The 10,976-nt window shown below is 44.1% G+C and overlaps 1 protein-coding gene across 6 annotated transcripts in view; it reads right to left on the bottom strand.

Annotated features, from left to right (window-relative positions):
- Positions 1-10,055, bottom strand: part of ints13 (integrator complex subunit 13) — a 13,655-nt gene extending 3,600 nt beyond the window's left edge. The window contains exons 1-14 of one of the 6 annotated variants that reach the window (XM_042300446.1): positions 9,987-10,055; positions 8,994-9,242; positions 8,762-8,836; positions 8,275-8,477; positions 5,179-5,259; positions 4,854-4,944; positions 4,449-4,577; positions 2,957-3,041; positions 2,722-2,814; positions 2,383-2,481; positions 2,077-2,255; positions 763-930; positions 481-635; positions 8-238 (exon numbers count right to left, since the gene is read on the bottom strand). In XM_042300446.1, the coding sequence (XP_042156380.1) occupies positions 8-238; positions 481-635; positions 763-930; positions 2,077-2,255; positions 2,383-2,481; positions 2,722-2,814; positions 2,957-3,041; positions 4,449-4,577; positions 4,854-4,944; positions 5,179-5,259; positions 8,275-8,477; positions 8,762-8,836; positions 8,994-9,218 (1,814 nt within the window). In that variant the 5' untranslated portion in view covers positions 9,219-9,242; positions 9,987-10,055. The other 5 variants (XM_042300445.1, XM_042300443.1, XM_042300444.1 and 2 more) reach the window with 5 other exon arrangements.
- Positions 10,056-10,976: the final 921 nt, after the last annotated feature.

Here is a 10,976-nt window from a genome sequence, read left to right as displayed (position 1 = left end):
CCCTGACCTCTCTGACTCCTGCCAGCTCTTGTCCTCTGAATCCTTGTTGATGCTCTTCTCTGCCTTGTCCTCCTTGTCCTCCCTCTTCCTCCCCCGTTTCTTCCTCTCCTCCTCCTCGGGGGGTTTGCTGCGGCAGGCGATGATGCAGTCCAGAACCCTCTGGTGTCGCTCACTGCCAGCCACGTGGGTCTTCACCAGAGTCTCCAGCTCGTTCCACATGATGCGGTACTGCTCATCCCTAAAGCCCGGAGGAGACATTAACCAGTCAGGACAGGAGACCAGGCACACACAACATATGGTTCCCACCTCCAAACACTCAGGGAGCGACACAGTTACACTTTGACTCTCTCCCCAATTCACTCTCTTCCGCACACATCCTTAACATACAAAACACACACACACCCTGTTTCCCACCCCTAAACACTCAGGTGTGACACTAAGTCACAACATCCATCTCTCTCTCACACAGAGACAGACTACCTTTTAGGGCCCTTTCCCCTGGAGCCCACAGTGGAGATGGGAAGAGGGTCGTTCTTCCTCTCCATATCCACCAGGTTGTAAACGGTCTTCTGGCAGGTCAGCAAGTCCTCCTCACTCAGACTCTCCTTCACTATGAGGTTAGCCAGCGGAACCACCTGGATCACACACACATACAATGAACACACAAGGACAAAATTCACAGACACGGTTAAAAAATAAACAAACTGAGTGCTGTGAGGTGAGCAACTGTGCAGTGTGTGAAAGAAGGCTGGTCCTGCTCACCGCCTGCATGTTGAAGATGGTGGTCTGGGAAATGATCATTGGCCAATAGCGAGTGTAACGCTCCAGCTGGGCTTTGGCCCTCTCCGCCGGGGGCTTCCCACTAGCCTCAGTGTCTGGGGACTCTGGGACAGGAGTCAGACGGTTCTCCCTCATGAACTCTCCAAAGTCCTGCAGCAGACACCCCAAAAGATACTGGTATAAAACTTTTGGTCCCACTTTAGAATAAGTGTCTTTTATACCTACCAGTGTTAACATGGTAGTTACATAGACACAGTGTAAATATAACATTACAGGTACACATTGTTATATAACACAGTACACAGCTGCTATACCAATTTGTTGTTTGTGTTTTCACGTTGACATTTTATATGCATTAGATTTGTAAACAAACTCCAATTAGTTGTGACTAAACATCCTCTGCCCCTTACAGTGATGTAGTAGTCAGTCACTGAGGGCTGGAGGAGGAAGGAGTGGGAGGGACTTACAGTGATGTGGTCACTAAGGGCTGGAGGAGGAAGGAGTGGGAGGGGCTTACAGTGAAGTGGTCACTCAGGGGTAGAGGAGGAAGGGGTGGGAGGGGCTTACAGTGATGTGGTAGTCAGTCACTTAGGGTGTGGAGGAGGAAGGGTTGGGAGGGGCTTACAGTGATGTGGTCACTAAGGGGTAGAGGAGGAAGGGGTGGGAGGGGCTTACAGTGATGTGGTCACTAAGGGGTAGAGGAGGAAGGAGGGGAGGGGCTTACAGTGAAGTGGTCACTAAGGGGTAGAGGAGGAAGGGGTGGGAGGGGCTTACAGTGATGTGGTAGTCAGTCACTTAGGGGTGGAGGAGGAAGGGTTGGGAGGGGCTTACAGTGATGTGGTCACTAAGGGGTAGAGGAGGAAGGGGTGGGAGGGGCTTACAGTGATGTGGTCACTCACTATGGGGGAGGAGGAAGGGGTGGGAGGGGCTTACAGTGATGTGGTAGTCAGTCACTATGGGGTAGAGGAGGAAGAGGTGGGAGGGGCTTACAGTAATGTGGTAGTCAGTCACTATGGGGTAGAGGAGGAAGGAGCTTACAGTGATGTAGTAGTCAGTCACTATGGGGTAGAGGAGGAAGGAGCTTACAGTGATGTAGTAGTCAGTCACTATGGGGTAGAGGAGGAAGGAGCTTACAGTGATGTAGTAGTCAGTCACTATGGGGTAGAGGAGGAAGGGGCTTACAGTGATGTGGTAGTCAGTCACTATGGGGTAGAGGAGGAAGGGGTAGGAGGGGCTTACAGTAATGTGGTAGTCAGTCACTATGGTGTAGAGGAGGAAGGGGTGGGAGGGGCTTACAGTGATGCGGTAGTCAGTCACCCGGCCCCCGCAGCCCTCGCTAATGGAGGGAGGGTCCTCCAGGGTGGAGCGGGTGCTATTGAGCACGTGCAGGAAGATCTCCCCGCCGTGGCTGCTCAGCATGTGGCTGATGACCTTTGACCCAGACTTCCTGGGCTGCTCCAGCAGCACTGAGCGACCTGCAATGCAATCAATCACCATCTGTATTTCAACTACATTTGTTTGTATTTTCTGTATGCAAGTAGTATTAACATTTAGGGTAGGGGGTAGAGGCAAGGGGTCAGGGGCAAAAATATTCAGGCTCACCGTTCAGCAAGAAGTTGGTCAAACACGATGAGGGTCGGCTGTTGACATCCGTAGGCGAGATCCGATAGGCTCCAGTGCAGTAGTGCAGTTCTGAGCCACCAGTTCACACACAGACACACACGCAAGAAAGATGGGAAATATCCAGATAAGCCAAAGGAGAATATTACAACAGAAAATGCTCTTGGGATTTTGATATGTCGATATCAAGGACCTTTTCTTTTTTCTTTTATCTTTATAATTTCAAACATCACTCAAGCCCCACCTCTACCGAGACTTTTCATTGAGTTAGCCTGACAACAAATAAAAAAATAACTGTTTCCCAGGGTTCATGGTGCCTACCTACACTGTTGGTGCGAGGAGTGCACCACTTAAGAGTAACCGTCTCCTTAAGTCCACTGTCTCGACTCGTACTACCAGCCATGTGCAGGTCGCCTGAACAACAGAAAAAGAGGAGAGATGAAAGGGAGAAATGAATGTTTATTTTAGTTGTTTTATGGCCAAGCCACTAAAAGCCACAATTTAGTGGCCAAAACAATACAGATTATTTTATTATTATTTCTTTTTTAAACCTCACCACTTTTGAAGAACTCAAGATGGGCGTCCCTGTGATGCAGGAGTTCTACGTCGTAATTGGCCGACGTGTTGGCATGCTGCTCCTCCTTCACACCCACAGTAGAAGGGGAAGAGAAAAAAAAAAGACATCAGCGAGGTATTATTTTCATTGACATTGTAGTCATTTGGCAGACGCTCTTATCCTACTTGCAGTAGTGAGTGCCTATCCACTGATGCCATCAAGACAAACAAACATGGCTGCTTTCTTGTTCGAGGGTTCGAGAAGTACCAGCAAATGCATAAACCACTGATCTTAGCATCGTCTCTGTCTCCCTCTCTTTCGTTCTTCCTATAAGGTGATTCCGGTGATGTGAAGATTGACAGCTGTGGTTGTTGCAGACTAAAGTTTAAGGGTCTGACGTGTATTTCAGTGAAAAGGGGCATACATGTTTTCTAACCCAGATGAATAACATGGGACTACATGGGGGACAAAAACATTTGGGGTGAAAGATAGGAGTCTACCTGCCTATCATGGCTAAGGACTAAATGACTTACTATTCAAATGAGAGAAAGAAAGAGAGAGGGAAAGGAAAGGAGGGACAGAGGGTGGTCTGATACCAATACGTACTACTCAACACAGCACAAAGGACCACAACAAGACACTACAAGGAGGGACTGCGACCAATCAACTCTGAGGTAGAGAAGGCACCAACAAGGAGTCATACAGGACATGAGGCCGGGGGATGGGGCAAACTACAGGGCACGTAATGCGTACATTCTCATCCACCAAACATGCTAACACTCTCAACACTGACTGGCTGCTGGAATGTCAACGTGGACAATCGGCGGTCAATCAAAAGTGAGGGCTGTTGAGCGTCCGATGGATGGACAAAACCAATCCACACAGCCTTGCGTTCTGCGGTCCCTCTTGGTGTGTGTTTAAGAGTACTGACCTGCTCGCAAACATTTAATGTGGGCTAGCAAAACAGAAAATACAGCATGAAAACAGCAGCGGTTCCAAGAGTCATTTCAACATGATGATGAACAAATAAAGAACAGTGTGTAAAATCATAGTGCAAAATGGCTGACGGGGAAGAAGAAGGAAGTTTGTGACATTTTGGGGCCGAGGATGGGGTGGGGCAAGGTTATGGTATCAGAAGGTTGAGGCGAGTGAAGCGATAGGTGCATTGGGTGGAAGGGCCAACAGAAAATGTGTAATGTGTTGGTTTGTGGATGCAGAGAAAATAAGTGGGCGGGTCAGGATAGGTCATTTTGCAGACGGGACGTGCCCTTTTCAAAATTCGTCCAGCCATCAAAAATAGCCCACCTTATACCTTAAATAACTAATCTAACATCAGTCATGACATGAAGGAGGCGGGAAAATAGTTAACTCAAGACTGCTGGGACACAGCCTGAAGGAAGTAATGGGTGGGAGTCAGTGAAAAGGGTGAAAGGTTATAGATGGGGCTGGTGAAGGCCTGAACCTTGGGAGAGCTAGAGGACAGAAGACGTACCTTCATTGGGATGTTGGTGATGGTGGTGGAGGCAAGGTCAAAGTGCTGCTGCACTAGAATGTTGAGTTTGGTGGCCAGGTGCCTCCCTGCCCGCACACTGTGAACCTCGCTGGTCAGCAGAGAGGAGACCTGTCGGTACAGAGGAGGACTATGTAGGTCTTTAACACTAACAAAGTAGTATGCCATTTTTTATTGTATGGCATCTCTATAGAACTTTGTAACTACAGCATGTGGAAATGAGCACACATTAACAGGATACTAACAGTATACTTTATCTCCATCAGATTAAGTATGCATTGATATGACAAAGTGTTTTTGGAGCGATGTTATACATATCTAGATTAACCTTTAGACTAGGTGAAAACAGAGTCAATTTAATGCAACCCTGAGCAGGTTTAAACCTACCTCTTTCTTTGGCCGGTCTGAGACCAGGGTGTCCTCTCCTTGAGGGAAGATGTGGACGAGCACCAGCTCACACTGCTGGATAGGCATCAGTCTGAAACAGAGACACATTGGAATGCATTGGAAAGATTCAGGACACTTCCTTAGGATCCTCTCAAAGCCCTTCTAAGATGACCAATGAAATTAACCCAGTCTAACAAATCTCCTCCTCTAAATCCATTTGAATTCTCCCATCAAAAATCTCCCCAAAAATCTGACTTCTAAAGTTCATCTTTATCCCCACTAAAGAGTGTAAAAACAGTGTTATTCTCATCTCAATATCTCATACCTGTCTGAGCCTGCTGCCATCTTGTTTTGCTCTAGAATGGTCTCTTGCACACAATCCTCCAGCATTCGCACATGGGTGTCACTGTAACAGACAGAAACACACAATACCCCCATTAGGATTTCCATGGATGCCTTCAAAGATGGGCATTACTTCAGTATCTACAGGTTCTCAATTAATAACCAGGTTTAACAGAATCAATAAATCATCTCTTTTGGTACGGTCCTTTTGGTGGCTCACTTTTGGAGACAGGTCCTGGTGTTAAGTCATAATGTCTGTGTTCAGAGGGACCTACAAACAGCACTGTTAGTAGATCTGAAAAACCACCATCAATCAATCAATCAATCAAATATGAGTATTTATTTTAAGGGAAATCTTGGCACAAACAGAGAGGTTCAAGACCTTTGTAAGTCTTCACAGTAAAATAGAAGAATGTATTGCAAAAGGAAATATTAAAACTGTAGTGTACTGGGAAAGATGGGTTAGTCTGTGGACATCTGAGGGTTGGAATTAAGATTGTAGTGGTCAATTCGTCAGGGCATGGACTCTACAAGCTCTCGAACGAGTTCCACAGGGATGGTGGCCCATGTTGGCTCCAATGCTTCCCACAGTTGTGACAAGTTGGCTGGATGTCATTTGGGTGGTGAACCATTCTTGATATACACAGGAAACTGTTGTGCGTGGAAATCATCTCCAAGTCATTTTAATTTCAGAAATCTGTTCCAAAGTATTCCCACGCATAATAGAAATATGTAATTGTATACAAAAATCAGTAAGGTTTGAAGTGATTATGTTTCAGACTTCTGTTTGAGTTTCTTGCAGTCAATGTGCAGTCTATACATTATTTGTAATTATGTTCCAGCCCCCTGAACATTAAAAAAAAAAAATATTGGCCTGCAGCTAAATCCAGTTGATGATCCCTGGTCTATGTAAAGTACACTCAGTGTATATAGAGAATTGTAATGTTTTCCCCAGGTCCTCCAACTAGGGGAGAGGGGGGTAGGGGAATATAATATATATATATATATATATATATATATATATATATATATATATATATATATATATAGTACCAGTCTGACGTTTGGACACACCTACTCATTCAAGGGTTTTTATTTATTTGTACTATTTTGAAGACATCAAAAGTATGAAATAACACAAATGGAATCATGTAGTGAGCAAAAAACTGTTAAATCAAAATGTATTTTATATTTTTCAAAGTAGCCACCCTTTGCCTTGATGACAACTTTGCACACTCTTAGCATTCTCTCAACCAGCTTCAAGAGGTACTCACCTGGAATGCATTTCAACTAACAGGTGTGCCATCTTAAAAGTTCATTTGTGGATTTTCTTTCCTTCTTAATATGTTTGGTAGGGGTGGTATACAGAAGATAGCCCTATTTGGTAAAGCCCATATTATGGGAAGAACAGCTCAAATAAACAAAGAGAAATGACAGTCTATCATTACTTTAAGACATAAACCAGCAGCATACCACCCTGCATCCTACTGCTGGCTTGCTTCTAAAGCTAAGCAGGGGTTGGTCCTGGATGGGAGACCAGATGTTGCTGGAAGTGGTGCTGGAGTGCCAGTAGGAGGCCCCCTTTCCTCTGGTCTAAAAAAATATCCCAATGCCCCAGGGCAGTGATTGTGGACAATGCCCTGTGTAGGGCACCATCTTTCGGATGGGATGTTAAACAGGTGCCCTGACTCTCTGTGGTCACTAAAGATCCCATGGCACTTATTGTAAGGGTGCTAACCCCAGTGTCCTGGCTAAATTTCCAATCTGGCCTTCATACCATCAGTCACCGAATCATCCCCAGTTTACATTTAGCTCATTCATCCCTCTCCCCTGTAACTATTCACCAGGTTGTTGCTGTAAATGAGAATGTGTTCTCAGTCAACTTACCTGGTTAACTAAAAAAGGTCAGTCAATCTGGAAAATTTGAACGTTTTTTCTTTGAAACTTTGAAAGTTTCTTCAAATACAGTTACAAAAACTATCATGGAACTGGCTCTCATGAGGACTGCCACAGGAAAGGAAGACCCAGAGTTGCCTCCGTTGCAGAGGATAAGTTCATTCGAGTTACCAGCCTCAGAAATTGCAGCCCAAATAAATGCTTCACAAAGTTCAAGTAACAGACATCTCAACATCAAAGGTTCAGAGGATACTGTGTGAATCAGGCCTTCATGGTCAAATTGCTGCAGAGAAACCACTACTAAAGGACACCAATAAGAAGCAGAGACTTGCTTGGGCCAAGAAACACGAGCAATGGACATAGACCGGTGGAAATGTGTCCTTAGATCAGGAGTCCAAATTGGAGATTTTTGGTTCCAACCGCCATGTCTTTGTGAGACGCGGTGTGGGTGAATTTATAATCTCTGCATGTGTATTTCCCACCGTAAAACATGGAGGTGTTATGGTGCTTTGCTGGTGACACTGTCTGTGATTTATTTAGAATTCAAGGAACACTTAACCAGCATGGCTACCACAGCATTCTGCAGCGATACGCCATCCCATCTGGTTTGCGCTTAGTGGGACTATCATTTGTTTTTCAACAGGACAATGACCCAACACACCTCCAGGCTGTGTAAGGGATAATTGACCAAGAAGAAGAGTGATGGAGTGCTGCATCAGATGACCTGGCACTCCACAATCACCCAACCTCAACACAATTGAGATGAATTGGACCACAGAGTGAAAGAAAAGCAGCTAACAAGTGCTCAGCAAATGTGGGGATTCCAAGACTGTTGGAAAAGCATTCCAGGTAATTGCTGGTTGAGAGAATGCCAAGAGTGTACAAAGCTGTCATTAAGGCAAAGGGTGGCTACTTTGAAGAATCTCAAATATATTTTGATTTGTTGAACACTTTTTTGGATTACTACATGATTCCATGTGTTATTTTTTAGTTTGGATGTCTTCACTATTATTCTACAATGTAGAAAATAGTAAAAATAAAGAAAAACCTGTGAATGAGTAAGTGTGTGGATTTGGGGATTTGAAAGTATACAAGTAATGTTATTTGATAGTTTCAATAAAAAAAAAAAATGGTATTATAATAAATAAACAAACAATTATTTACTAATTATGTTAATGTTTACCTCTTGGCGTTTGTGAGGCAGATAATGCGCCCCCTGTTGGCCACCCTGTCAGCAGTGTCCATGAGGGTGGTGCGTGCCTCGTGCTGGTACTCAGTGATCTTACACAGTGACTCCACCGCTGCCACCAGGCCGTGCAGGACGCTGCAACACTCAGGGTCCTCCTGCGGGTTAGGTGGACCCACAGCTGCCAGAGCAGACATGAGCTATCACATGAATACAAAGGGAAGCAGGTCAAGTCAACAATACATTACAACAAAACCTCTATCTGGACAGGATTGGTTAACCTCAAATTGAGACAATGAGATTGGTAGTAGTCTAGTGAGTATTGCCATAAAATAAATAAAGGTGAAATAAAAAAATAACAAAAATAACAAAAAGCTGTAGACTTTCAACAATAGATTGCTTAGAACCATAGAATTAGTGCTGTACAAAATTGCTGCCCTGTTGATAAATAAGCATCCATCTCTCGAAGATGGAAATAAAGTACCTCATGAGTGCTTTGGTCCTCTTGCCTCCAGCTGTTCAGAATATGGAACTCTGAATCACTCACAATGTAGTTGATCTGAAATATAACCACTGAAGCAATATAATGTGCTGTGCCCAACTCAGAATATGAATGAACACAGACGAGTTGGACCAACAGCACAGATAGACTATACTCTATTCTGACCTTGGCTAACACAGACTCGACCGCCAGGCTATGGGATGGAGGGACTTACCAGTTTCTTGAGGGGGTAAACGTCGTAGAGGATGCGGCAGTACTCCATGGAGCACTCCACAGCACAGGTCCACAGGGACTTGGACACTGGGGCCAGCGGGATCATGCCCTGACCACGGCTTTTTGTCAGCACGTCACACTCCACCTGCTGCCGACAGGACTCTGCCATGTAAGGGCAGTGGTCGACCACGAAGGCCGTCTTGTGGGAGACTGAGAACATCTTCATCTCTGGTTCAGCCCTGTGTGAGTTCTGCAGAGGTGATCGGAGGAAAAATTTAGTCTGATGCTAAGATACCATCTCTTCTTAATTTAGATGAAAAGAGCAAGGCACCAGTAACGTTAGCTAGCTGCAGCCTACGTAGACACCAATTTACATTGCTAATATATACTGTAGCTAACTAGGCTAGAGAAACATTCCCTATGACAATGTCCTATAGCTATAGATTTAGCTAGCTAACGTTAGTTGGCTAAGATAAGTTACCCTGGCCCCTGCAATGTCGTTAGGATAACGGTCGTTAGCTAGCTTGCTTACTTAACTTGTCTAGCTAGATTTACTTAGTAGCGTTAGCTAGCCAGATAGTTTCTAGACCAATTAAAACACTTCATTACTACGTTAGCTAGCTAGCTAGCTAAGTAGTGGGTGAGCAGTCTGCAGAAGTACCTGGGACCAAATGAGACTGAGGCGCGTCGATTTGCTGCCGTTAACCCAAGCTAATGTTAGTTTAGTTTGCTAGCCAGATTAGCTATCAAACATAGTTAGCTAACAAATTAGTCTAAAATAAAGTCAGATTTTCACACCATATAGCACCCGTACTGTATGGTTCCTTTCCACCAACGAAAATACGGATTGTAGTTGTACAACTAAGTTAATAGCTATCTATCTAGGTAATAAAAAAAACGACATAATGCTGGAGCAAAATAAATAAATCAGAGGACGGCTGTAGATGTTATTGATGGAACTATGTCCGTCGTGTATGGATGGTCCGTGTCTTACTTCAACATCTTTTCATGGTTCCTGTCTTCTTTGCTTAGAGAAATTGAGCAGGGTTCCCCAAGTAGAGGCCCGCGGACCAAATGTAGTTTTATTTGGCCCCCCAAGATTTCTGAATTTTCATTGTTGGACATAAAATACTGTAAAACACCAGGAAATCATCTCCAATTGATTTTAATTTTGGAAATATGTCCCCAAGTATTCACACTCATATTTTGTATTTATTTAACAAGGAAAGTCAGTTTAGAACAAATTATTATTTACAATGACGGCCTACCGGGGAACAGTGGGTTAACTGCGTTGTTCCAAGGCAGAAGGACAGGTTTTCGGTTACTGGCCCAACGCTCTAACCACTAGGCTACCTGCCGCCACGTATGTGATTGTATACCAAAAAAATATACATTTATATAGCACTTATCTACGGACTGAGCAACCATTTTTGTGTCAGAACGTTCACCACACATCAGCTATCAGGTGGAGAAGTTAGGAGTGATGGATGCCAATTAGGAATGAGGGGGATGATTAGGCGGTCATGATGGAATGTGACCAAGTTGGGAATTTAGCCATGACACCGGGGTGAAAACCCATACTCTTAAAATAAACTTCATGGGATTTTGACTGCCACAGAGTCAGGACTCCAGTTTTAATGTCCCATCTGAAAGAAGGCACCCAATGTTCCCAAATGTAATCAAGGTTTGAAATGATTCTGTTTTAGTCAAATATTATATATGTTTAGGCTTCTTGCGGTCAATTTGAAGTCTACAAAAATGTTTTTATTATGTTCCGCCCCCAAGACCATCTCAAGAATAAAATGGCCCATGGCTGAATCTAGCTGATGATCCCTGGTGTTGAAAATGTGCGCAATCAATGTGCAGCATATGACGCGTTCAATATTAAATATTTTTCATTTTATCATATAAATAATGTATTTCGACAAATATTGTATTTGCTTTCATTTCAATTTGTCATCGTGGCTATACTCTGTATTCTGAT

This window comes from Oncorhynchus tshawytscha, linkage group LG17, assembly GCF_018296145.1.
Source record: "Oncorhynchus tshawytscha isolate Ot180627B linkage group LG17, Otsh_v2.0, whole genome shotgun sequence".
NCBI classification, from domain to species: Eukaryota; Metazoa; Chordata; class Actinopteri; order Salmoniformes; family Salmonidae; genus Oncorhynchus; species Oncorhynchus tshawytscha.
This window is presented reverse-complemented; position numbering and strand designations above follow the sequence as displayed.